This window comes from Clinocottus analis, unplaced genomic scaffold (genome assembly GCF_023055335.1).
Source record: "Clinocottus analis isolate CAN_PGR_092001 unplaced genomic scaffold, fCliAna1.0.p SCAF_19, whole genome shotgun sequence".
Taxonomy (NCBI): Eukaryota; Metazoa; Chordata; class Actinopteri; order Perciformes; family Cottidae; genus Clinocottus; species Clinocottus analis.
In genome coordinates, this window is record NW_027175920.1 from 13,641,585 (window position 1) to 13,667,736 (window position 26,152).

A 26,152-nucleotide genomic window follows, 5' to 3' on the forward strand; every position below is an offset into this window, starting at 1 on the left:
ATGAATAGTTTCAAAATGGGGAGCAAATCTGACCAAAATTATCTTTGAGTGTGGGGCTAGGATTCGAAAGCTGTTAAACAAAATGGAGCGTGAAAGCAGCTGACGGGTCATTTATACTCTGGTTTTATGCAGAGACGCAAACATGCAAGACACGCAAGGGCCCCTTGTGTAGTCCCCTCAGCCATGTTGCGTGCGTTACCCAAAATTTTTGACTATTCGTCAAAGCTACGCGAGCTGTTCGCAGCCCGTAAGGCTGTGATTGGTCTGCTAACCACATCCTTTCTAAATCTCGCATTTCCGGTTTTATAGCATAATACCACTGTTTTTAACAGCCAAGGCAGAGACACGAACAATGGATCCCGTTGAAGAACGTTTTTGGCTGAAGAGGTCCGCATATATGAGCATTTATATAACCTGTCTGACGGAGTATAAGGACAAGCAGATGGCGGTAAATTCCTGAAGGGAGATATCGGTGAACGTCGGCATGCAGGTCGACTCTAAACGGTTGTTGCACCACCTACTGCTCTGGCGTATGGAAACGGCACGGGAACTATAAACCAAAACGACTCCGTCGATCCAACTGCGTGGCCAGCCGCAGTTGTAGTTGCAAGAGTGTATATCGCCCTTAAAGAGTCGGATATTTTAGCGCAGGATTTGGTGTGGGATCAAATAGCGTGTTTCTGCTGTCCCCAAGTGGCCAGAAAACCAGTCCTGGTGGAATAGGACAATCAAGGCCTTTCAAGGCCTACCCAAACAGCTGCCACCTGCCTGCCTTGGAAGTCATTATTATTATTGACTTATGAATGCCGTGATCCACAAGATGACATAGGTTTTGTTGTACCACCTGTTTAATAATATTTAGTACAATGTTGCCAAAACTAGTGTGAAGCTGGTTTATTAAGTTCTGTCAAAAAATAAAGACTGAAGAAATGGAAAAAAGTAGAGCCATTTACAGAACAGACGGACTACATTGTTTGTTGAGGGGGGTGTCCAAAAAACAACGTATAGCATAGTAGGTCGAAAAAAGTCATAGTATTGTATGATGAAAAATGTAATATACTGTATCCAGTAAAAAAAAAATACATGAAAAAAGTCATTGTTCAGGATGTCGAAAAATCACCCCTTTTAAATCACTGCGCCGCTTTTTACATCTCTCCACCCATCTGCGTGTCAGCCTGCGGTGCAACCGAGCTCAATTTTATACGTCTATTTTTATTATTGTTGTCATTGGTAAACACAACACATCTGCCTCCCCAGCTCGACTTCCCATTGGTCCAACGGGTTGTCCGTCACTGCACTTCCGTCCGTTTGGCCGGTTCTGATTGGCCGACGCGCCTCCCTTCTTCCTCTTCTACGCGGCGGTGGGTCGGAGCCGCTGTGTCCCCGGTCTGGCACGTTCCTAGCCAAATTCTCCACGGTGTAAAATTTGATCCCCCGTTTTTTCACGAAACCAAAAATATCCCCCCTTCAATTCCCTGCAACCGCCTGTACGTTTCCGCTCAACTAACACCTCCAAACCTCCACCAGATACATCTGAAGATGGCGATGGTAAGCGGGATGTCGGGGTCGGCTGTAGCCCGGCTGGAGGGCCGAGAATTCGAGTATCTGATGAAGAAAAGGTCGGTGACCATCGGACGGAACTCCTCGCAGGGTTCGGTGGACGTCAGCATGGGACACTCCAGCTTCATCTCCCGGCGGCACCTCGAAATATTCACCGCGGGGGAGGACGGCACCGGCACGGGGGAATTCTACCTCCGATGCCTCGGAAAAAACGGGGTGTTTGTTGATGGGGTGTTCCAGAGAAGAGGGGCGCCACCTCTCCAGCTCCCCCGAATGTAAGGCTGATACGGCCGGTGTGCTTGAGCTACGAACATTTAGCCGGTTTGTGGTTTCCGTGTGTTGTTATTGTTTTGTTGTCCCGCAGCGGTGTTTGCACGTGCTGTGGAAGGAAACGCGAGTCTGATAGCGCGCTGCATGTGTGTACGGCGATAACGTCACAGGACATCGCTGTGCCAAAACAGTATAACGTTTATCCACAAAACTCCTTTTAACTTGATATCACAACCTGTTAGTCGTTTGGGTTTATCTGTCGTTTGGGTTTATCTAGTTTATTCGACAGACAGTCCATCGACTTTAGTGTTCTTAAGTGAGTTACTCGCCATAATGCGTTAACGTTACATGGAAGATAGCTTTTGGGTGGAAAAAAAAGATATATTTTTTACAAACCGGTGGTTTGTGCATGCCGAATTGCAGAGTGGCCTCAATCCATTTAAACAGTCTTCAACACATGTCCCGCAATGTCTGTGTTTACTCATAGCAAAGCAAGAACAATTAAATTGTCTATAATTGTTACTGAATTTGGTGCAAAACTCGAGAACTTATTGTATTTTTGGGGGGGGTGCGGCTAACACTCAACTGCCACTGTTAAACAAAACATGCAGCAACACATGCTTTTGGTTGGACTTGTAGGGTACATGTGTCCGATGTGCTGAAACACAATATTTATATACTAGGCACAACACTTGTTTTGTGTACATGTTACATCGTCAACTACGACGCTGAGGCTCGTGCTAGTTTGAGCTGGCTCAGTGTCAACTTGGCCTCAGGTTACCCTGTCGGTATGTTTACACTGCTCCACTTGTTTGTCTTTTCTTCTTTCAGGTGGTAATCTCTCTAAACTCACCATGTATTGTTGTTGTTATTGTGGCGGTAACTCATATTTTACATCTAATCTCCATAAGTACTGAAGGTGTGATATGTCGGTGTGGTCACCTCCCAGCCACAGGAGTAAATCATTGGAAAGTGTCAGCAACTGGTCCAAATATACCCTATTAATAATAAATGAGACATGTTAGACATGATGTGTTACATAATGGTGGACGTCCATATTTAAACCCTGAGGCTGAAACTTGGGGCTCCTCTCGGCCTCAGTTCGACCTGTTGCCAGGCAGGATGCTCGTTTTACGTTGCGCCCCCCCCCCCCCCCCCCCACACACACACACACACTTACGTCATTTTTAAGTGGAAACGTACCAACATTGAAACACACACTTGACGTTTGTGCTCGTCTTTTTCAATGCCAGGTGCTGTTTCCGGTTCCCCAGCACTAGTATAAAGATCACGTTCACAGCCCTGTCCAATGATAAGAAGGAGCCAAGGAACGTGCCGGAATCACCGGTCAAGCCCGTCCAACCCCAAATTTCCCCTCTGACCATTAACATTCCTGACAACATTGCCCACCTCATGAGCCCGTTGCCTTCACCTACCGGCACCATCAGGTAAGAGCGGGTTTCATAGTGTGCAATAAAAATATTGTATCATTGAAGTGGTTGCTCTCTCACATGAGATCAGAATTACAGATGTATTTTTTATTTGTCAGTGCGGCAAACTCCTGTCCGTCAAGTCCACGGGGGGCGGGACTCTCCAGCTACAGGACAGGCCGCGTTCTGGCCTCTGACCTCATAGGAGACAACTCCCACTCAGAAAACGACAAAGAGGCCTCAGGTGAAGACAGCCCAAAGGTGAGCGTAGAGCCGAGCAATGGAAATGTGGACAAAGACCGTTCAATGTTACCAGCCCTGGTTACTCATTGAAGTCAAAATATTGCCCAACGCTGACAACAACAACTTTGGAGCACAGGACCTGGTTGAACTTTGCTAAGTTCGAGTGTGTCTGTGCGCGCTCGCGCATGTATACGCTTGTGATCTAACTAGTAGGTGACGACGCAACTTTGTAAAATTGTTATTTCACTGAAAAAAAAAAAATCCTTTCTCTTTTTCTTGTCCACAGGATGACTCCAAACCTCCGTACTCATATGCACAACTAATAGTCCAAGCGATCACCATGGCCCAGGACAAACAGCTCACACTGAATGGAATATACACACACATCACCAAGAACTACCCCTACTACAGAACGGCTGATAAAGGCTGGCAGGTCAGTCTCTTCACTACGTGGCACCATGGTTTACACTTGCATGTCTGTGGGTGTACAGTAACGCAGACACCGTTCAGTTGCGCTCTCCATCAGGACTGAAGGGTCGGCCGTCATATGTAAACATTTTTTATATTTCAACACCATATAACAAATGCAATGTAGCTCCCGGGATTAAAAAGTGTCCCTTGGCTTTTGGTAACGCTCTCTTGGTGTTTTTTTTACAGAACTCCATCCGCCACAACCTGTCCCTGAACCGGTACTTCATCAAAGTGGCGCGCTCTCAGGAGGAGCCGGGCAAGGGCTCCTTCTGGAGGATCGACCCCTCCTCTGAGGGCAAGCTGATAGAACAGGCCTTCAGGAAGCGCCGGCCAAGGGGAGTGCCTTGCTTCAGGACCCCCTTGGGCCCTCTGTCCTCCAGGTATGGAGCACTTATAGGGGCCCATATCAGGCTCGTTCTCAAGTTTGTACTTGTATTATTTATTTTTTTAACTGTCTGTCTGAATTAACCTGAATTCACCGTCCGTCTGAAAACACTCTGTTTTATCGCCTGTCTGTTTAAGCCCCACGTTTCAAAAACAAAAGGCCTGGCTTGCTCTGATTGGCTTGCAAGAAAATTATGGTCCACCTTTTGCAAAAAGGGTAGTTCTCAAGCCGTGGGTGGAGATGCTCAGATGTGGGCCGGTATTTTCTAAAGCACCTTTTAATTTAGACTCGAGCGTATTACTTCACACGTTTGTGCGACTACAACATATGGCCATAATTAACCGTACTTCATCCTCCATCCTAGGAGCGCTCCAGCTTCTCCTAGCCACACAGGGGCCCTGTCTGCTCACTCCAGCGGGGTCCAGACTCCAGACAGCTTGTCCAGAGAGGGGTCCCCAGTCCCCATGGAGCCAGAGCCAACCCCACCGCCAGCCCCCATCCAAACCGCTACAGTCCAGCCCAAGCTCGCCGTTATCCAGGAGGCCCGCTTTGCACAGCATGGTAAAGAGTAACCTTTTTTTTTTTGTCTTCGGAATGAAACGATTGACATTTGAAGCCGCCATATGGTTGAAAATAGTCCTCACTGTTGCTATATTTGTGTGTGATGGCGCACCCTCCCTCCCTAATAGGCTCCCCCCTCAACAACCAGCCGGTCTTGATCGCCGTGCAGCGCCAGATGCCTCAAACGACCATGAAGCCTGTGACCTACACCATGGCGTCGCCAGCCATCGTAACCACGTCGGTGAACTCCGCCCCCGTCATGCAGACGGTGCACGTCGTCCACCAGATCCCGACTGTCACGATGGCAACTGTCGGCGGGCAGCCCGTTGCCACGGCCAGCCCCAAACCTCAGGAGAATGGCGACAAAGAGCACAGAGAGATCAAACGTGAGTTCCCGAACCGAGCAGTTTTTTTTTTCATAACGCATTTATGTTTTTCGACTGCGTGTCTGAATTAAATTTGATATAATGTATTCCCTCCGCCCCCCACGTACAGTCAAAGTGGAGTCGATCCCCTCCATCACAGCCTCGTCGATAGGCGGAGTCAGCCGCATCATCCAGAGCTCTCAGGCTGCGCCTGTGACGACGCTGACCATCGTGCAGCAAGCCCCGCTCGGTCAGCACCAGCTCCCAGTAAAGGCCATCACACAAAACGGGACCCATCTGGTGCCCATCACTACTGCTGCTAGCACAGGTGACACACACACGCAGAGCAAAGACATGCTCTCCGTCTTCTTCTTCTCCGCTACATTGCTGTTCTTCTCTGCACGTTAACCCCACCACCAATTATTGATTAGCAGAATTGAACCAAAACCAAATTTGCTAAGGAAGTAAGTGAGCCGGTACGGACGACAATATGAAACACCACGTTTGCACTGATGGCTGCAGCCATGCCGGATCCCGTTGGGTCGAGTGCATCCTGCACTCGCATTAAAATTGACATGTAGCAGCGACGGGCAAAAAAGCACTGCTCTATGGTCGTTTTTGTAATGCTTATATTTGTTGGAGGATGTTTCAGCCTTGACCGATGTCATGTAAAAAAAATAATAAAGTATTGTGTACAGTGTAAATGGTAAATGGACCTGTACTTGTAGAGCTTTTCTAGTCTTCCGACCACTCAAAGTAGCTTTAACGCTACATGACATCATTCACTCATTCACACACATGGGAGGAGCCACCATGCAAGATGCCACATCAGCATTATCAACCATTGATACACCGTAGGCGCAGCTACAAGAGCAATTTAGGGTTAAGTGTCTTGCTCAAGGACACATCAACATGGGCTAGTGGCAGCGGGGATCGAACCGCTGATCCTTTAATTGAAGGATGACCCTGCTCACCACTGAGCCACAGTCGCCCATTGTATAGCAAGGTCAAAGATGTCTTGAAGCATGCAGAAGTTACAATAATTCTTTCTTTTCCTTTTCCTACCAGCTGTTGCAAACCCTCTTCACCTCCTGGCGGCCCACGCCTCAGCCTCAGCGTGCCTCCCTACCAAAAGGCAGAACGGAGAACTGCAAGACCAACCCCAATCAAAGAGGGTGAAAGCAGAAGGGGAAGAGGAGGGTGGAGCAGCAGCAGTGGCCACCAATAATAACAACAACACCAACAAAAACGGCACCACGGACAGAGCCGGAGAAGCGGGGGTCAGTGAACAGATCGGTGACAAGTAGCCTCCCCCCAAACACACACACACACACATAAACAAACAAACACACACACCGGTCTGCGTCCTGACCCCTTGCTCTCCTGTACACATTGAGCCTCACCTCCCACCCCTCCATCTACTCCAAGGTGCCAAAAAAAAAACACACAAAAAACGACGAGACTCAGAAACACCCGTGGGACTACAGAATGTTGGAAAGCCCCGCCTCCGACCCACCCCAAATCCTCTTCCATATGTTTAAGACCACTAAATACAGTACGATGCAAAAACTAAAGACCAAAATTTGAAAATCAAAGAGTTGCTGATGAAGCTTGAGACCCAGACGGCAAGAAGAAGCACAGGGAGACATTTTCACAAATCTGAGATTTCCAGATGTAAAAAAAATAAATAAGAAAAAATACTTTTATTGGACAAGCGAAGAGTCCTGAAACTTCCCCCAAAGACGGAAAAGAAGCCTCATCCTGGTAGCATTGCAAACAAGCGCTTTACTGTTTGTCGGATAGAGAAAAGCAACCGAGCGGATTCACCAGTTGTGTATTCCGGCAAAAGGGAAGCGTGTGTAACGTGCGTGTGGACATTCCCGTCTCCGGCAGCTAGCCTCCATGTGACCTACCTAAACCCAGTCGTGAGTAGATATGCAGTATTCCGTTGTACAAGTGTATCTTTGGATCTTTTTTGAGTGTTTCTCCGTTTACCAAGGCACAGATACTATCTAGTAATAATTTAACTAAAAGCTATAAGTGGGGTCTTTAAGAACATTTAAACATCACAACATGATATTTTGGGAATCCTTTTTTTAAAATATATATAAATATATATGTGGACTCTTTGTTCAGTGAAATGAATGTAGTAAAGAAAACACTATTTACGGAGTGGATGTTCTTTTTTTCCCCCCTGCTGATTCATGCAAATGAAATTGCTTTATCACTGTACATCTACAGATTTTTTTTTCAGATTTTATAAATATCCTATGAGAAAGTATATTCCCATGCGTATTCGACCATATGCTTCATCGAGCTTGCATGTTACTGATCTAGAGACAATGTACTTGAGCAGATTATCTGAATATGGAACTGAAGAAACTTTCGACTGAATCTACACTATATGATTCTGACCAGTGCTGCACTTAACCCTCTTAGTTTTTGTTTTTTTTGTACTCTCATTTTGCTGTCTCCCTCTCCCTCACCCCCATCATCATGGGCTGTGTTTGTTACCTTTTGTGTTAAAGTTGACAACTCTTTGCTTTATTATTTTATTCTGTTAAGGCCACCAAACAAGCCTATTCAGAATGTATTCTATGTTACACAAGGAAAAACAAGTGATAGGTGTTCGTTCTGCTTCAGTGGGTAAATGCTTCTTTTCTTTTTTCTTTTTCTTATATATAAATTTATTTAAAACCCATAACCTTTTAGTTTGTATTTCTTTGAGTAAAAGCCTTTTTTCTGTGGGGCAACTGCAAACACACTGTCTGTTTGAAGAGTTATTTCTTTTTGTCACAATGTGGAAAGATGAGCCGACTTATTAAAGTGTGTGGGATCTAGTGGCCTCTAGTGGTGAGGCTGCAGATCGCAAGCACGAACGTATCCCTCCGCTTGCCGGTCTCTAGAACTAAGATGGCCCTCGGATAAAGATAAATATATTTTGTCTTTTAGTACTACAAGGAGCTACTCATATCAATACTCTTGTGATTAAATCATTCCTTTTCAGCAAAGTCACTATAGAAGGACTGTAAGTTGATAAATAATGAACAGAAATCAGATAGTATCAGTCTGTCCTCCAGACTGCTTTGACTCAGCCAGCAGAGAAGTTTACCAGACCAGACTAAGAAAAAGTGACTTCATGCAGACGGCTTGTGATTAAAAAGAAAGAAGAACGGCTGATCTTTCGCTCTGTGCTTGTGTAAACATGGCGGCAGTGGATGACAGACTGGGATTTAATTAGGTTTTACGTTTGTTTACATCGCCAGTTGAACAGATGTATTGATGAAGTATCTGCTTGTTACTGTCAAAAGGTTTTATTGTACAGTAACGAGCGTGGTTGTTCTCCGGCTTCATTGAACTGTCCCCATGTCGCTGTGTCTGTAGTTTAACATCGACGTGGAAAAGAACCCTAGTTTCCATTCCTAGTTTCAGGTCATTACACATTGATTTAAACATACTTATGAACATTATATTCCATTTCTGCCAATGAATCCCCCCTAAATGTTACACCCCATTCCTTTTAATGGATGGAATAGAAACAATAAAATTACGGATCGCACTTAATAATAACTACACACTATTTGGCATTAATAAGGTATAAGTAGACACTTAATCCTTATTGATAAAGCATTGTTCCAACATGAACACTCATTAGTATGTAAGTCATAAAGGCAGTTATACATGCCTTAGTCTTGACTAATAAGTTTGACTTTAATGCATTTCATGATTGGTTTTCATACTTTATAAATGAAGATTCCCCATCTGTAAATTAAGATATATATATATATATCTATATATCTATATCTATATCTATATATCTATATATATATATATATATATCAAACCAATGCTTAAGGACTTATATATGAGGCACTGATGATTAACATGTTTTAATACTGCAATTCTTGATTAATTCAGGTGGTTAATAGTTAAGTATTTTGTGTGACGTCATCGAAAGTGAGGACTATCTATGCTCTACAACGCATTAATACGTGACATTGAAAGGCCAGTAGTGCCTCAAAGCTAACACAAGTCTCAGTTATCTTCTCAACACAAAAGGGAAATAGACACAACACAAAGTGATAAAGAACATTAATATGTTGGTGATGGGGTCCATGCCCGTCAGTGGCACGAGTGTTGAGATGTTTCATAGTTTGCTGGTATGTACAATCCATAGTCATCACTTTGGATGAGGTCACACGAAACACTTAATGACGAGTAACTACCTGAATTAATCGTGAATTGCAGTATTAAAACGGACATGTTAACTATTAGTGCATCTATAAATCCTTATTAATTAGTTTCTAATATATATTACTTTATTTACAAATGGGGAATCCTTCATTTATAAAGTAGGAACTCAGTCAAGCTTATTAATGTAAAACATGTATAACTATGCTTATGCATTGCATACTAATCAGTGTGCATGTTGGAACAATGCTTTCTAAATGATTTAAGTGTTTACTCATGCTCTACTAATGCTAAATAGTGTGTAGTTATTATAAAGTGCTACCAATTAAGTAACATTATGGGACATTACTGGATGAGATTAAGATGCTGAAGCATTCCTCACATCTCCTGAATGTAGTTTAACAAGTTAATCATGTCTGTGCGTGTCAGCGTGCGCCGTAGATGCACCCGTGCTCTCATGGTGGTTACAGCTGCTAACGCTGTCGAGACTGACGGCGTCGTGGAAGCGCGCCCGCCATCCACCCGCCAGCTCCCGCCAGCTCCCGCCAGCTCCCTCCAGCTCCCTCCAGCTCCCCCTCGACAGTTCGCGTCATTTGCACTCTTGGCGCCGTCAGCACTGTAGGCTGCGAACCGGCTCCTCAGCCGGCGCTGCGTGGATTTCCAATTTAGCACCTGATTATGATGATACGAATGTGAAGATGTGGTGGTTGCGGGCATGGTTAGGCTCAGCAGCAGAGGCCACTGTAACAAGCTCCTGCTACTTCCCCGGGCTCCCCCCAGCACCAATGACACGAGCACACTGATATCACGTTGGTAACCGGTTTTATTGTGACATGCAGACTGTGCCTCCGCTCTCGCCTCCCTGCTCCATCCAGGCTGAGCCTCACATAGGGACAAGACACAAACCCCTAAGCGGCTTCACCTGTGGCCAATTAGGCCTCATCAACAGCACCTGTTGCCTGAGCCAAGCCACGCCCACAGCCACCACAGAAGACAAACGAACAATACTGATAAAGACCATTTATTGAAAGGCAAATAGAACTTACTTACACAGACTTTATTGATCCTGTGAGAGATTTGAATTACTCCTTGAAGAAAACATTTTTTTGGTCAGCCAATACATTTAATGAAACTTTTTGGCGTGAGCTTTTACAAGCTCTGGCCGACTGAAAGCCATTTCACAGGCTGAACATTTATGGGGTTTCTCTCCTGTATGTGTCATCTGGTGTCTCTTCAAAATACCCGCGCTTTTGAAACATTTGTCGCATGTCGGACATTTGTACGGCTTTTCCCCCGTATGCATCCTCATGTGTGCGGTGAGGTAGTACGACTGCACAAACCCCTTGCCGCATTCCCGACACTTGAACGGCCTCTCCCCGGTGTGGTAGCGAGTGTGTATCTTCAGCTCCGACGCCGACCTGAAACTCTTGCCGCACTCGGCGCACGAGTACGGCCGCTCCGCCGTGTGGGTCAGATCGTGTCTCGTTAGCGAACTCGCACTCCGGAACAGTTTGCCGCAGCGGGAGCATGGGTAGCGCACGCCGGCGTGCAGCTTCGCCACGTGCAGGTCCAAGCTCCTCTTGAGCGCGTACGCTTGACCGCAGTGCTCGCAGCAGAAGCGCTTCTCCGTGGTGCCGCTGTGACAACACAGCCTGTGGATCCTCAGAGCGGCGTTGGACCTGCAGCCTTTCCCGCAGTCCCAGCAGAGGAGCGGCGCCTCTTTCGTGTGAGTCCGGTCGTGCAGCGCCAGAGCGGACGCGTAGCCGAACGCTTTCGGACACTTGGGGCATTTGAAAGGGAGATCGCCCGTGTGGAGCCGCTCGTGCCTGATCAGACCTCTCAAATCTGTGTACGTGCGTTCGCACGAGGTGCAGGGAAAAGGTCCTCTGAAGTCGTGCACGTCGGCGTAATGCTGGTTCAGGTCTACGAAACCGTTGAAACTCTCCCCGCACTTAGTACACGAACGAGGCTTGTGTCTCAGGTTATGCGTTTTAAGTCTCTCCGTGTCTGGGAACGACCTGTTGCATTCAACACAATACAGTCCGGAATCGGAGGGTTTATGTGTATTTCTTGACTTGAAACTCTTTGATTTCCTGCCCCTCTGATTACCCCGACGAGCATCCTGGCTCTGCTCCTTCATGGCTCCTATCTGGACTTTGCTGCTGAGTGGTTGCTTTTCACAAGTCCTCACCTCCGTAGGCGGAGTTCGGAGTTGGCCGTGAACGTCCACTTGCTTTCGACACGCATTCAACTCGTGCCGCTTGAGGTCATGCTGGAACTGGAAGCGTTTCTCGCACTGCGAGCATCGGAAAGGCCGCTCTCCCGTGTGGGTCCTCTGGTGCCGTCTCATATCTGACGCACGACTGTACGTCTTACCGCATGTGGGACAAGTCTTGCCGGTTGACGGGACTCGAGGATCCCTCTCTGGCTGCTCATTTTTGTTCTTTGTTGAAACGTTTTTCACCTTTAGACCTCGGTTTTCTCTGACCGGCCTTTTGGATGTGACCACAGCAGGTGCATACAGTACAGGCGACGGCACTACCTTAGATATGTCGATGTTTTGCACTTGTCTGTCAATTGCTGTGCTGGAAGTTTCGGTCGTGCACTTTTCAGTCTCACTAGGGCTCATGATATTGCGCTCACTGTCGTCTGTAGTTCTAACCAGTGCCTGAACTTTTTCGTCTTCTCTAATATCTATCACTGAGTCTTCAGCTGAGGGCTGGTTCTCCGTGGAAACAGCATCCTCAGCAAGGATTTTAACATAACCTACTTGAACATCAACGGCACAAGAGTCTACACTCGCCTGATCCCCGTCCAAAGACCCGATATGTGTAACAGAGCGCAAGAGCTCACCCGCTACTCCTTCCACACCGTTACCCAAGGGTTGATTCTCCAAGTTTCCAGTTTCTCTCCTCCCTAGGTCATCGATCGACGTCTTTACATCTTCTGCCCTTTTTTTTTGTGTCGCGGTACCCACTATTAGTTCTTTGTTGAAGGCTTCCATGTAATCGGTGAGCACATTTACTTCTAGTGGCGTTTCTTTTCGTTCCGTCACGGCTGCTGTAAGAGGTGGCAGACAGAGAGCTGAACAAATGCTGGCGCCAACTGTTTGATCTGAAAATTTGAAATACACACATTTACCACTAGATGAACAGCCGAGTGCCTTCAATGATATAGCAGATCCGAATTTTCTACCACAGTTATGTCAGTCTTCCATCCAGACTCACCACTGTTATTCAGCTGACTGAGCTCTTTCTGATATTCCAGGAGAAACTTTAGTTCCTGAGATTGATGGAAAGACTGCACACATTCGGACAGAACCGAAGGCACGTCGCTGAGCATACAGGCGACCTGCTCGTGCGAAAGAAAGATCAGTTGAATAGTTAAACACTGTGGTGGAAATTGCTTAGTTGCTTTCTTTCCAAAAATTAGATGCAGTTTACAATTTACAGTGTATTCATTAGTGCCATTGTTGTGGTAAGTGTATTTCTCAACTTTGAACCAGGCGACAACCTCCGGGTCTGAAAAGTGAAGTCGATGCAGGAGTGTATTGAACCTTCATTATATCTACTGGCCACCGGGGGGCGTATATAAAATCAATTTATGTCTATTTCTATGCGGGCTATGGTTTGGAAAGTGGTTTCCCCCATTTCCATTCTTCATGCTAAGCTATACTAATGATGTTTGACTCCAGCTCCTGGTGGTTGATATGAATCTACTTATAGCACTTGGAAAGAAAGCAAATAAGCGCATTTCCCAAAATGATAGTGTCGTAAATTTCAAAAAAGTCTTGACCACACAGTGCAAGTTACCTGTTTATGACTTGGTACAGGAAGCAGCTTGTCAAGCTGCAAGAGGAATATCTCCACAAACATCTGTATGTCTTCAGAGTACTTGTCTCCAAACCTCACCGGGAAAACATCCTAAAATTTAGCAAGTGACATTGATAAACAGTCAGGATGAACATATCTCAAAGTCACACAGCCAGAGACACCACCTACCTGGAAGAAGTGCTGCCTCTCCTCCTGGTCTTTCAGCAGGGTGTGAATAAGACCGAGAAAGCTGGGTGCACAAGACCCAGCCCCTGAATCACTCATCTGTGAAAACGGGTTGGAAGTCAGTAAGTTCTTGTTGAGTAAAGAATATAAAACCAACAAAACTCATGAAACAAAGGCGAATGTACCTCTGTGTTCCACAGTGAAGTGATTACGTCCAGGTGTGGCTGAAGGGTCTTCATGTCTATTGTCCGCTCTGGGCGACACAACTCCAGTGTCAGCTAAAACCAAGACAGAGTTGTAACAGTGGAAAATGTGTTGAATTCCCAATTTGCCTGCTCATTATTGCATCATGTTAGAGTCCTCAAAATGGTACCTGAGCCCGGAGGCCGAGGCTCAGCAACCGCCTCTGTCTAGGATTGAGAAGCTCTGGGACAATCTCAGTGACTGCTGTCACAAAGTCGTCCAGCAGCCCGTAGTCGGCCACAACTTTCTGCTGGACAGTTTCCCAGATTGCTGCGGAGAGCAGCCGAAGCGGTGGGACCAGGAGACGCAGACAGGACAAGGGCAGAGGGGGAGCTATAAGGAGAGATTAATTAGTTGTTTACAACAACAAAAAAGCATTAATGCTTCAGGAAAAAAAAGTGATAAATGTGCAAGTAAATTTGTTGGTTTTTTTCAAGTTAGGGGTTAAGACTGTATTTTTCGTCAAATGTACTTGCCAAAAAGGCCTATTTCCATGCCCTAATTGCACAGCATAATTTTGTATTTTTTCTTAAAGTTTGGGTCTGTTCATTTGAAACATTTCAACACACTGTTTGCTTCAGGCCTCGCAGATCTACTTTAATGGATGAAAATGATACGAATTACAAAAATACTAAATATTTCTTTTCTCGTGACGGTCCTCGAGTTTCATTTCAAGGGCTGGCGGGGAGAAACATCCCATGATGCTTAATGTGAGGGATTCAGAACCGAGTTCTGCGCGGCGGGCCACGTGAGAGTAACGTTAACCCGTCACAAAGCTGCGCAACAAAAACACACAAAACTCATGGCAAGTATTAACCCCTACAGTAAACCATTGAATAAAGACACTGTAATAAATATAATGTGCGCTTTTTTGTTGAGCCCTTAAATGACGTGTATCGAAGAAACAATTTTATGTTATACAGCGCAATATTTTAGAGGTTATGGAACGAGGCCACGGCGATGACGTCACGCTAAAAAATAGTTTAAATATTTGTGTGAAACATGACGGCTACCTGTCTTCTTAGACACGTGATGCATAGTTCGGCTTTACCGGTGACCCTCCTCTCTGAATTGGCAACACACGATGCAGTTGAGCAGTTAAAGCCGAACAGAGTCCGCGGTTCGATGAATCCGGGGACATATTTAGCGGTAACACCGGAAGTGCATACTATGCGGAAGTGCAGATGTCTGTTGTCATAATGGGCAGAGACCACGGAGCTGAAAAACGAGCAAGGGTAATTTATTAGAAGTAACAATAGCAGGACAGTCGGATTATACGACTAAGATGGCGAGTAAATAGCAGCAGGCTTTCTTAAAAAAACACCGCACCCCAGGTTTGTTTGTTTGTTGTCTTGGAATTGGAGACATGCCCTGGCGTGTTGCTTAACAATTGGCTGCCATTGCCTCCTTTATCAGCATCAAATATTAAGCACGTCTTCGGTGCTAAACCACCGGTTTGTCTTTCCTTGTCCTCCAGACTGCAGCAGCTGTCTGTCCGCTTTCCTACTGAGGGTTGTTGTCCATTATGTGTCATCTACAGCTGAGGACACTGATTTTTTTTGCGTGGCTGCTGGGTTACGTCGCCTTTCTGCTCTCCATCAGGAAGATGTGGACGGGGAAATACGTCCGTAGCCCACTGGCACGTTCGCTGTTTATGAACATGGCGAGCGAGAACGACGCGGCCGCGATCGAGACGCAAGAGGTATGCATTGCTTGAACCGCACCCGGTCGGTCAACGCGCTGGGTCCGAGATCGGTGCCCGATTTGAAGAGAGTGAAGGCCAGACTCGTGACCGTGAACAGTTTACAATAGGAAGCTACAGAGGTTGAAATTTTTTATTTTTATTTTTATTTTTGAGGCTGTTCAAAGAAGAGGTTGATCTTTCCGCCTCCTTTTTTAATGTCTTACTAACGTTATTATTGATGATCTTTTGTTTTAGAATTTCTTCTCTTGTTTTTGCATGTTTCAGTCTCACATTGTAGTTTTTAGGAATAAGATTTATGCCCGCATGTATCCTGGCTGGATTAATGTCAGGATTCTGTTGGAGTTTTTCTGGTCGACATATCCAAGTGTGTCTGAGTTGTCCACTGAAACACCAAATGCAAATCATTTGAAGAGACCCAGAGACTTGGATACGTGGGTGTGCTAACACAAATTAAAAAAAAAATGACATGTCAATTAATCATACCCACAAAATCTCAGCAGGTTAGGTGCCAAACGTCAAATGGAAATAAACTAGAGGGGTTTGCTTGCTGAAAGTTGACTTCCCTCGAGGTTTGATACACATTTGAAATCCCCAAATTTAATTACATGAAAACAAAAACAAAAGATCCAATCAAAGGAACATGTGTTTACATTTATTAGAAGGTTTAATCCACATTTTATCCATGAAACTGGGAGGAGATTTAATCCATCTCCCTGCTGTAAGTGCTTCTTAAAGTTGTCTTAAATTTAGTGTTACTCTTTCCCCTGTGGCTCTAGTGGTACCGGTGCGGAGCCGACCTGCTCGGAGAATCGGTGCGACCCCTCTTCGTCCAGAGCCACCTGGACTCGGGCACCAAGGCTTTCCTCAAGGGGAGCGTGGAGAAGTCTGGCTGGCTGTTCACCCAGCTCTATCACTCGTTCGTGTCAACGGTCCTCGGCCCACTGGTCTCGCGCACCTCCATTAATGGGTGAGTGGCGCGGACACACCCATGCCCCGTCTCCTACTGTAGTGCAAAAACAGTCCTGACGCGATCTCCCTCCTCTCAGGTTTCTCGGTCGGGGCTCCATGTTTGTGTTTTCCGCCGAGCAGTTCCAGCGGCTGCTCCGGATCGACCCAGAGTGGAGGTCCGGGAGGCTCCTGGACCTCGGCGCCGGGGACGGGGGTGTCACGGAAGTGATGGGTGCCCATTTCAAAGAGGTCTATGCAACCGAGGTGTCGGCGCCCATGAAATGGCATCTCCAGAGGAGGAATTACAAGTGAGCAACTCAAATCTCAATTCAGTGCGATATACATAACTAATCCCATCAGCACAACAGTCAGCTATCTATGGCTCCAAGCTTGTTTTCTTACTTCAATTTTTTTTGTTTATTGTCAAGCTGCCATTTGATGAAACTCAACCTTTGCGACACAAATAAATTAATAAAATAAGAACTAAGTCCAGCAGCTCTGATTCCCAGTGAGCTTCTAATTTAAGTATTAACTATAATAATAGTTGTTTGCTGGTCTATTAATGCTCTGAATATCACATTTAACACCTTTTTAAGATATTAATTAAACTATTTTTAAAGTGTAAAAGCCTGAAACTCTAATTTCCGTAAAGCCCTAAATTTAATTTGTTAATGCATTACTTTCTTCTGCCGTGCTTAGACTGCTCGGTATCGATGAGTGGCAGCAAACTGGTTTCCAGTACGATATGATCAGCTGTCTGAACCTGTTGGACCGCTGTGACGATCCTCTCCATCTCCTGCGGGACATCAGGCGGTCGCTGGTTCCCAACACAGGGAGACTCATCCTGGCTGCGGTGCTTCCCTTCCAGCCTTACGTGGAAGTCGGTCAGTCGGGAATCCGCTCTCACACGCATGATTCCCGCTCACTTCCCTTCTATGCAGCGTAATACAATCATTCTGTCTGTGTTTGTCCCCAGGAGGGAAATGGCAGCGTCCCAAAGAACACGTTAAAGTCACAGGAAAAACGTGGGAGGAGCAAGTGACCAACATGTCCAACGAGGTCTTCCGAAGGGCGGGGTTTGTGGTGGAGGCCGTCACCCGGTTGCCATACCTCTGCGAGGGGGACATGTACAACGATTACTACGTCCTCGACGATGCGGTTTTTGTTCTCAAGGCCTCAGAGGAGACATCAGAGTCTGACTGAACCCCAAAATGCAACATGGAATCGTGGGAGACCCCGACAACCACAGCTGTGTATCGGCAGCCTCCCTCCTGGATGAATTTTTGTGCAATTTTTGTACACATCATTCAGAAAACACAATATTTCTGACGGTATTTCTTTAGAAAGGGTGATGCAGCTGGGATGCGCAGGTTCTGTAGATCCTACATTTACCAGCCATCTTGTGCGACAGTGATATCTCTACTTTTTAAGCAAGCAAACAAACAAACTGAATTTTTCTTTATTAAAATGCAGCTGAGGATCAATTCCTCTAAGACATGCTGTAAGTGTTCAGTTATCCATGAAAAGTGTAAACTGTTATTGTTTCATCATCCTGGAATGGAAATAACCCTGGATGAAAGTTTCAGTTTGAGGACAAGATCAGTGTTTGTGCACACACTTGATTTAAACAGTGAAATGGACGTTTTTGTATTTTAATGCAATTTTTTTTATGGAGGGTATTTTTTTTAACTTTTACTGCTATTGGTGATTACATAAGATAACAACATAATGCAAATGATATGAGGCCTTTTTCAAAGCAAGCCTATGGAACTTAGATTATTCATTTTGTTACCACCAGAGGGCAGCACAACTAGTTGAAAGCACAATAGAGTCAGGTAACAATTGTCTCAGTTACACATGCAAGAGCAACGTTAGCATTTACTGGAGTTGTGTTTCTGGCATCCTTGTCTCCACCAAGACTTGATAAAACAACGTCTAGCTCTTTCTGAACAATGAAGAACACTTTTTAGTAGGATGCAGCAACGCATACAGTTGGAAAAAACATTACCAGAGATGAGAATCACGTCGCTGTGGGAATACAACATAATGTTTGCAGGCCTAGCTGCCGTACTGTAAAGAATACTATAATAAATTATGCGTTGATAAACTCTTTAATTACAGTAGTAATATTGTAGAAATGAGAATTTATTTTAACGGTGATTTCTCATGTTAGGTCTGTACTGCTGCTGGTACCAACTGGGAACTTGTGAACATTGCTCCGGGTTGTGGTCATGATTGAACCCCTCCTTGTTTATCAAAACGGAAGCTTGAACAGAAAAGTTATACAAACTTGTAAAATACACTAACTACAACTTTAACGCTGCTACTATTACACTATACAAAGTAATGTTAACTGCTTCTTGTCTTGGCCTGCTTGGCAAAAAGAAGATTGCTGTCAGTTGCACAACAATATTGCAACAGTTTACCAACATTACACTACGAGACATCATTCACCCATTCACACACTGATGGGAGGAGCCACCATGCAAGGTGCCATCAGTATAGTGAACCATTCATACTCCGTAGGCGCAGCTACAGGAGCAATTTAGGGTTAAGTGTCTTGCTCAAGTACACATCGACATGGGCTAGCGGCGACGGGGATCGAACCACCGATCCTCTGATTGAAAGACGACCCCGCTCACCACTGAGCCACAGTCGACCAAAATTACATAGTCTCACTTTAAATCAGTGGTGCACAAAGGCACTATTAAAATAAAGCCCCACAATTAATGCATTATTTGTTTTGAAAGAGTATCACATCATGCATTAATTTCAGTCAATTCTCAACTCATATATGGCCATGCCACTCAATGTGTAATTGGTGGAGATTATTTCATAAACTGAATTGCAGTCAGTTTGTAGCAGCTGTCTTCAACAGAGTTCAAGGGTCCACTAGGAACCCTATTAAAATAGTCTTTATACTTTTTTGTCAAAAGTCTTGACTCTCATTCACGTAATTAACCTTTGAACAGGTGTATATCTGAAGGTTTCACCACTGACTTTAATGGCTAAATGAAGTGTCATTGAGCTCACATACACCTGCAGTGCACAAACCAAAATGTTGTAAATGGACGAACTAACTAATCATGATATAACAAAAATGGACACTTGCGTGATAAACATCAGTTTCGTTTAAGTTCAAATTAAAATAGCAACGTCTTCGGGTGTGTCAAATATGTCCTCTGTTTAGCGGAGATGGATTTCCTGGTACATTTCCTTGTACGTGTGCAACCTCGAGCTGAAATAGGAAGCTCGTATTTACTGTATTTCTTCCAGAGCGTGGAGGCAGCATTCGAATCGCATAATTTATGCAAATAAATGCGATCCTCTCTTCTGATTGGCTGAGCGTAAGGACGTTTTCCCGTCTTGCATTGGGTGCTGTTGTCTTGGCCACGTCCCCAAGCCACGTCGCTCTTTACTCGCCATTTTCCCAGCTTCTGAAGCTAGAAACCGTCTATTTAGTGTCACGGTGTCATCCAACGCTGTCAGATCGTAAACTAATCGTTTTCTGCAGACAAACGGAGCTCTTTATAGAGTCCTAAAATCGGGTTTCCTCTGCCGGAGCTCCAATAAACATGAACGTGTTCAGGCTAACCGGCGATCTCTCCCATCTAGCAGCCATCATCATCCTGCTGCTAAAAATATGGAAATCCAGGTCTTGTGCTGGTAAGTCAGTCAGTCGTATACCCTTTACAGTTTGCGTGACCGCACATAAGGTATCTCTACTGTGAAACTAATTCTGTCACGTTAGTTGGAGCCCATTAGCTTATCGGCTATCGTTAGCCGGCTGGCTAGCAACACTGACGTTAGCTAGCCATCGTTTCTGACCCTCGCTGTCAGTGTCAGGAACGTGTCTAACCAAGGCGCGACGTGGAACTTGATACACTTTCGTCTCGGAAGAAAACACACCCAAAGCCACCTGTCAAGTCCAGCTAGCTGCAGCTCTCCTGTTAGCTCACGTTAGCCTTGACAGTGCTATGGCCCCCCGCAACAACGTCAGGTTAGGGGACATGGGGGTTCCAGAGAGCCACAGCAGTTGTTAGTTGGCCATTTTGGGCCTCGTTTATTTAATTTGTTGGGAGTGAGGGTGGAACTGTGCTAGCTTCAACTTTCTGATCTTCCCATACGCTGAGTTTAACTAGGGTGACCTCTCTGACGTGGCAACACCGAGTTGCTCACACGTCTGACAGTCGAAGATGAAAAGTCAGTGTCTGTATCCATTTTTCTGGATTTTTTTTTTGTCGGGCCCGGGGCAATTATCGCGTGTTGCCTTATCGGGGAGCACTTTGCTGCGTTGTCCCGATGGTCAAAGGTTATGGTCGTATCACTGCAGGACAGGCATAAGTTCACCAGAGAGAGTTATGTCAATGCTGCTCTTTGTTAAACCACATAGCTCTGCACCTGCAGTTCACGCTTCAATGATCTAAACAGTTGCATATTTGATCTATTATAAGTAGACTATGTTTGCTGTGATCATGCCAGTAAAAATTGCAATTTCAAGCTTTGGCTCTGATGTGTCGTTTGTGTTGTCTGTCCAGAGGCTGACTACAGGGAGTGAATGTTGCATTCTGAATGAGTGACATTTCATGTTTCCATTTTCGGTTCTCCCTTTTGGAGATGGTGTGAACAGATATATGTTGTTTGAAAGCATTTGAACGACGAGGCGGTGTGTGTGAGGTTTGCGTCATGGCAGTGAGTACCTTCTGTTGGTTTATTTGTAGAGAGATGTTGTTGTTTTTTTTGTTTAAAATGCAAATTACTTGTAAATGAAGCACAAAAAAACAAATGTAGTGCCATGTATTGTGAGCTCTGGCTACTACTTTTTTATAACACTAGCAAGTCCCATGAAAACTGTATGGATCGCCCTCTGGATAACAATGTATTACTGAATGTATTACATTGTTATCTTTTGGATAACAATGCAAGTAGTCGTTAAGTGTTTTTTTTTAATATACATGGGGTAGCAGCCTTGCTTCCTGTGTCAAAGTGTCTTTGAGTGAGACACTGAACTCCCTCGTTGCTTCCCAGCTGACTGGTTAAATTTAGGTTTTGACTTTCCTATGTGCATGTGACAATATAGTCTTTTGTAATGGACCTATTTCCCTGCCATAAAACAAATTCAAATGCCCTCTGTGGTCTCCTCACAGGTATTTCTGGAAAGAGTCAAGTCCTGTTTGGCTTGGTGTTCACCACTCGCTACCTGGACCTGCTCACCTCCTTCATCTCCCTCTATAACTCCACCATGAAGGTGAGGAACTTGTATCCGTTAGTTTAACTCTCTGTGCCGTTGGCGCGACTACTGCGGCGAGCTAACACGCCCGTGTTTGCTAAAGGCTGGTCGTGCAACGTGCCATAAAGCTGTGTGATGTTGCTCGTCGATGTAGGATCGGCTGTGAATATCTATTTGTAACGCATTGTCTGTGTCTTTCAGGTCATCTACATCGGGTGTGCGTACGCCACAGTGTACCTCATCTACGCCAAGTTCAAGGCCACCTATGACGGGAACCACGACACGTTCAGAGTGGAGTTTCTGGTCGTCCCGGTTGGTGGCTTGGCTTTCCTGGTCAACCACGACTTCTCTCCCTTGGAGGTCAGCAACACCGCACTGTGATAACCCCCCCTATCCTATCATACAGCAGAGATGCTCCATATACAGCAGCCAGCCGTCCCTTTGGTTGTCACTGTCAGTAAAGAATACAATATATCAACATGCACATCTTGAAGAGCTGGGTTGAATACCGGTTTTACAGGTCTGATGTACAAACTTAAACCGGTTTGATTCTAAGCAGTCGTGGCTCATTCAGCTTGTGTTGCGTTGCCGGCTCTTCATTTGGACACCAAACTGGTGCCACGCTTTATTATTTTCTCCTTTTTTCTCTCTGCACCTTTTTTTTTTTTTCCGCAACCCCAAATAAGATAATGAAAAGGGCACCAATATTCAAATCAGTCACAGCAATGCACGCACGACGACAACGTGATTAATGTATCATGTTTATAAAAACAGATGGCCAGCCTGACAATGATGCAGACAAGCTGCTTGCAGAGCCGAGGCCGCCGTAATGAAGCAGATTAAAGTTCTGTTTAGGATGGAGGATGCACGCGTTGGTAGTTTTCCAGCAAGTTTTCTAAGCGACAAAGACAAAAATCAATGTGTAGGAGCCGAAAACCATAGTCGAGGCGACATGTAAATCTCGTCTTTCATGCAGGAAGCTCTAAACGGCAAATTTTCCATTTGCTTAGGAGTCACTACACTCTCATTCATGGCTTCTCTCTGTTTGTTTTTCATTTATTTTTTAAACCAGCCCAACCTTTTATTGTCTTGCTCGTCAATGTGTGATTGTGCTTTCTAGTAATTGCTCTCTCTCGCTCCAGAAGTTGAATTCATGGCATTACAACATGAACATAGACCGGTAACACCTGTCATTCATGTAAACTGCAGTAGGAAAGGACACATTTAGACATTTTTGACGGTTCCAGCTGTGAAATAGTCTACACACACACACACACACACACACACACACACACACACACACACACACACACACACACACACACACATTGAGCGCACACACACACATTGAGCGCACACACACACATTGAGCGCACGCACACACATTAAGCACACAGCCAGTTGGGGAGGATACAAGTATGCAAATGTTCTTTGACTTCAGTCGGCACATGATGGCGCTCTCTCCCACTATTTCCTCCTACCAACACTCCGTCTCCTCCTTTGTTTTGCCCAGATTCTGTGGACGTTCTCCATCTACCTGGAGTCGGTGGCCATCCTGCCACAGCTTTTCATGATTAGCAAGACCGGTGAGGCCGAGACCATCACGACCCACTACCTGTTCTTCCTGGGCCTCTACAGAGCCCTCTACCTCATCAACTGGATATGGAGGTTCTACTTCGAGGGATTCTTTGACATGATTGCCATCGTTGCTGGTGTGGTACAGACCATCCTCTACTGCGACTTCTTCTATTTGTATGTAACAAAAGGTGAGTGCTGCTGCGTGTTTGTTTCTTTTGTTTATCCAAAGTGTTTCCATTTGCTCGAGTAGTGGGTTAAGTTTGCATTACTGTACATAGATTGGTTACTTAACCGTAAATCAACTGAAAGCAGTCAACCCAAACTCGTTAAACTATGGTTAAATTGTTGGGGTACTGATAAACCTTACGTTACTGTTTAGTGCTTTGAAATGTATTGGGGTGATTTAGGCTGCAGCGCACATCTCGCCTCTCTTACAGCAAGCTTGTCAAGATTAGACGATACAAACTAGTCTGTTTATCTTAGTTTGTTCTTGTAAGTTTCCCTGATGGCTGAAAGAAAGCAGACAATAGGACAGATAAGATTGACTAAAAAGCGATGCCTTTGTCATGAAAAAGAACCAAGTATTGGTAAGAGTAGCTCCTTGTAGTAATACAAGCCTAAAGATACCTGTCTTTACTTTAGGTTCGCTGTAGTTCTGACACGCGTTGGGAAGATGCGGCTGAGCGGAGAGGGGGGGGGGGGGGGATCTGCACCGTCACCACTAGATGCTGCTAAATCTCACACACTGTTCCTTTGTAATAAAGCTCCAGACCTTCCAGGCAGTCCAGTGTTCGTAACTACACATTCGTAATTACACATTAAAAGCAGATCTAAAAAGGTGCGTTTTGATTAGTGGTTTAAAAGTTGTCAGGTTGGTGCAGTCTATACTGGGTTTGGGGAGTGACTTCCAGAGGGAGGGAGCGGCGATGGAGAAAGCTCTGTCACCCCAGGTTCGGCGCTTGGTCATGAGTGGGGTGGACAGGAGGTTGGCATCAGAGTGACGGAGGGAGCGAGGTGCTGGAGCAGGTCGGTGAGATAGCGGGGGGCTGGTTGTGAATACTGAATGTAATTCCATATGTTCTGCTCAGAGCATTTTAAAAGGACATTAAATAAATTCATAACTGCACTAGCTAAAACCGGGTTGTACTAGAAAAAGAAATGGCATCAAAAGATAAAATAACTTTGCTATTTGAGATGTTTCATGAGAAAAACAAAACAGTCCTTTTTTACGTTCAATTCTGGAGTTTTGTCTCTTCAAATTAATGAATGAAACAACCTTTTTTTGGTCATTGTCATGCTATAAAGGGTCTCTAGTTCTCGAGTGTCGGCACAAAAAACAGTTTTCTTGCTGTATAAACGCTGACGATCTGTCGTGTTGTAAGCGTCAACCAAAACATTGTCTCGTCTCATTTCAGTGCTTAAAGGAAAGAAGCTGAGTCTGCCGGCTTAAGTGCCAAAGAGGAGTGTTTTGGGAGACTCAAAGAGAGGGATCGGAGGGGAGGAGGAGAGGTAGTGGATGCCTCTGAGTCCCTTAACCCCACCCAGCCCTCCACCACTGCTTCGTCCTCTTCACCTCCCCCTGCCAGTGTAAGATGCCTGAGACAGAGAGCGAATGGGAGCCGCCGGCTGCACCTACTTTTGATCCAGAATCATCGGGATCAGAACGCCTGCAGAGGCTGGTTCGTGGCCTTTCGGATTTCTGTTTGATGCATCTTGCCTTAACTTTTTTTAAATATTCTGTATAAAGAAAGAAGAAAAATTACAAACTAAAAAAAAAAAAAAAACACTGTTTTTTTTTCTACAGAAAAATGTGTACTCTGAAGATTTGACACATTGGTGAATAAGAGCTGAAGATGTAAAATTGCCTTCAATTTGGCATTGTATGATATTGAAGCGGACTTCTTGTGGTGGGATGTTATTGACTAAAGCAATCGAAATAAATGTGCTTTCTTTTTTTTTCCTGAATCAATTCGAGGAGGAATTTGTGGAATGGTCAAATTACTCATGTTTTTCTCTTTTCATTTTTGACCACTATGCATTTCCATGTATAAATACTTTGTCTATTTCAGTTTCCCGTGACCTTTGTAGAGTAGAAATTCAATGTAGATGCCAAAATGTAACGTTCTCTCTTCCAGAAATCAATGTTAAAAAATTGACAGGTATAAGTTGCTTTTGTGTGAATGAAAGTAAAGGGTTGGAAATTACATGCATCATTGCAAATATGGCTTTTTAAGCTATTTGCTTTTTATTTCAGTATCCCTTTTTACTTTTTTTTTTTTTTTTACAGTAATTCTCTCTCGCTCTCTCTTCTCTTCTCTTCTCTTCTCCCTCCAGCCCATTAATTTAATAAGACCCCTGTAAATGTTTGAAGGAAAAATGAAACAAACGTCTTTAATTTTTCTTTTAGCCGCAGATGTATTTTGTTTTTATCTTCTTCCCGGGGTGTCCGATCAACGGAGTCCGTAGTTTGTGTGCAATTTGGACAGTGGAATGAAATCTCCCTTTTGGAGAAGAGCACACCTGCGAACGCTGTTCCACTGAAATGGTTCTCGAGACGAATCTGCTTCTATTTTAGTTATCACACACCATTCCAAGTTTCCTTAGAATTTCTTACCAGAGCTTTTGCATGATGTTGCCACCACAAATAAAGACTTTATGGTAAACATTTGTGTCAATGCTGTGGTTACGACCTTTACAGAGCACTTTACCGATTTTACGTCGCGGCCATCAGTAATATTGTCTCACTCTTTTACCAAAGGGATCCCTCACCACCTTCTTCCGGCTCAAGACCTAGATACATATTATAAACTGGGGAGGGGGGGTCACAGGGGATCTAGTAGGATCCAGTCTTTATATCTGTAGTACACCTTAGAGCCACAAAAGAGTGTCTGAATGTTCCTATTGTTCTAATAATGCTAGTCTCCCTGAGTCTAATATTGAAGGTTGTTTGTTTTGCTGATGAGAGGAAAAGAAT

At 44.8% G+C, this 26,152-nt stretch overlaps 4 protein-coding genes across 9 annotated transcripts; 3 read left to right on the forward strand and 1 right to left on the reverse strand.

Moving 5' to 3' along the window:
• Positions 1-1,350: 1,350 nt before the first annotated feature.
• Positions 1,351-7,989, forward strand: foxk2a (forkhead box K2a). The gene is made up of 9 exons (XM_068583529.1): positions 1,351-1,835; positions 3,084-3,278; positions 3,380-3,521; positions 3,790-3,936; positions 4,161-4,354; positions 4,724-4,920; positions 5,049-5,306; positions 5,416-5,613; positions 6,354-7,989. Exons 1-9 carry the CDS (start codon positions 1,540-1,542, stop codon positions 6,590-6,592), a joined length of 1,866 nt encoding a protein of 621 aa, XP_068439630.1. The 5' UTR covers positions 1,351-1,539; the 3' UTR covers positions 6,593-7,989.
• Positions 7,990-10,492: 2,503 nt separating this feature from the next.
• LOC137789736 (zinc finger protein 135-like) lies at positions 10,493-14,755 on the reverse strand. The gene is made up of 7 exons (XM_068583502.1): positions 14,731-14,755; positions 13,848-13,987; positions 13,660-13,752; positions 13,478-13,573; positions 13,289-13,399; positions 12,704-12,827; positions 10,493-12,590 (listed from the first exon to the last, which is right to left on the reverse strand). Exons 1-7 carry the CDS (start codon positions 14,753-14,755, stop codon positions 10,600-10,602), a joined length of 2,580 nt encoding a protein of 859 aa, XP_068439603.1. The 3' UTR covers positions 10,493-10,599.
• Positions 14,756-14,903: 148 nt separating this feature from the next.
• On the forward strand, positions 14,904-18,978 carry mettl9 (methyltransferase 9, His-X-His N1-histidine). Of its 5 annotated transcripts, none has more exons than XM_068582480.1 (6): positions 14,904-14,952; positions 15,258-15,419; positions 16,199-16,389; positions 16,469-16,678; positions 17,070-17,254; positions 17,347-18,978. In XM_068582480.1, exons 1-6 carry the CDS (start codon positions 14,917-14,919, stop codon positions 17,571-17,573), a joined length of 1,011 nt encoding a protein of 336 aa, XP_068438581.1. In that variant the 5' UTR covers positions 14,904-14,916; the 3' UTR covers positions 17,574-18,978. The 5 variants fall into 5 exon arrangements, with proteins under 5 accessions (XP_068438581.1, XP_068438582.1, XP_068438583.1 ...); XM_068582481.1 differs by having other exon boundaries at positions 14,904-15,051; positions 15,195-15,419; positions 17,347-18,977; XM_068582482.1 differs by having other exon boundaries at positions 14,904-15,051; positions 17,347-18,977.
• A 779-nt stretch (positions 18,979-19,757) lies between these two features.
• Positions 19,758-25,480, forward strand: kdelr2b (KDEL endoplasmic reticulum protein retention receptor 2b). Of its 2 annotated transcripts, XR_011077862.1 has the most exons (6): positions 19,758-20,036; positions 21,518-21,618; positions 21,802-21,960; positions 23,114-23,366; positions 24,594-24,857; positions 24,983-25,480. XR_011077862.1 is itself a non-coding variant. In XM_068583813.1 (5 exons), the coding sequence occupies exons 1-5, from the start codon at positions 19,946-19,948 to the stop codon at positions 24,626-24,628; spliced, it is 639 nt and encodes a 212-aa protein (XP_068439914.1). In that variant the 5' UTR covers positions 19,758-19,945; the 3' UTR covers positions 24,629-25,480. The 2 variants fall into 2 exon arrangements, 1 of the variants encoding a protein (XP_068439914.1); XM_068583813.1 differs by having other exon boundaries at positions 24,594-25,480.
• Positions 25,481-26,152: the final 672 nt, after the last annotated feature.

Coding starts and splice junctions, on each gene's coding strand:
- foxk2a (XM_068583529.1), top strand. CDS start 1,540: ATGGCGATGGTAAGCGGGATGTCGGGGTCGGCTGTAGCCCGGCTGGAG. Junction 3,279..3,379: donor TCACCTACCGGCACCATCAG/GTAAGAGCGGGT, acceptor TTTATTTGTCAG/TGCGGCAAACTCCTGTCCGT. Junction 3,522..3,789: donor CAGGTGAAGACAGCCCAAAG/GTGAGCGTAGAG, acceptor TCTTGTCCACAG/GATGACTCCAAACCTCCGTA.
- kdelr2b (XM_068583813.1), top strand. CDS start 19,946: ATGAACGTGTTCAGGCTAACCGGCGATCTCTCCCATCTAGCAGCCATC. Junction 21,619..21,801: donor TCTATAACTCCACCATGAAG/GTGAGGAACTTG, acceptor TGTGTCTTTCAG/GTCATCTACATCGGGTGTGC. Junction 21,961..23,113: donor ACGACTTCTCTCCCTTGGAG/GTCAGCAACACC, acceptor TGTTTTGCCCAG/ATTCTGTGGACGTTCTCCAT.
- LOC137789736 (XM_068583502.1), bottom strand. CDS start 14,755: ATGCATCACGTGTCTAAGAAGACAG. Junction 13,400..13,477: donor AGAGGCAGCACTTCTTCCAG/GTAGGTGGTGTC, acceptor GCTAAATTTTAG/GATGTTTTCCCGGTGAGGTT. Junction 12,828..13,288: donor CTGTACCAAGTCATAAACAG/GTAACTTGCACT, acceptor TCGCACGAGCAG/GTCGCCTGTATGCTCAGCGA.
- mettl9 (XM_068582480.1), top strand. CDS start 14,917: ATGGGCAGAGACCACGGAGCTGAAAAACGAGCAAGG. Junction 15,420..16,198: donor CCGCGATCGAGACGCAAGAG/GTATGCATTGCT, acceptor CTGTGGCTCTAG/TGGTACCGGTGCGGAGCCGA. Junction 17,255..17,346: donor CCAGCCTTACGTGGAAGTCG/GTCAGTCGGGAA, acceptor GTTTGTCCCCAG/GAGGGAAATGGCAGCGTCCC.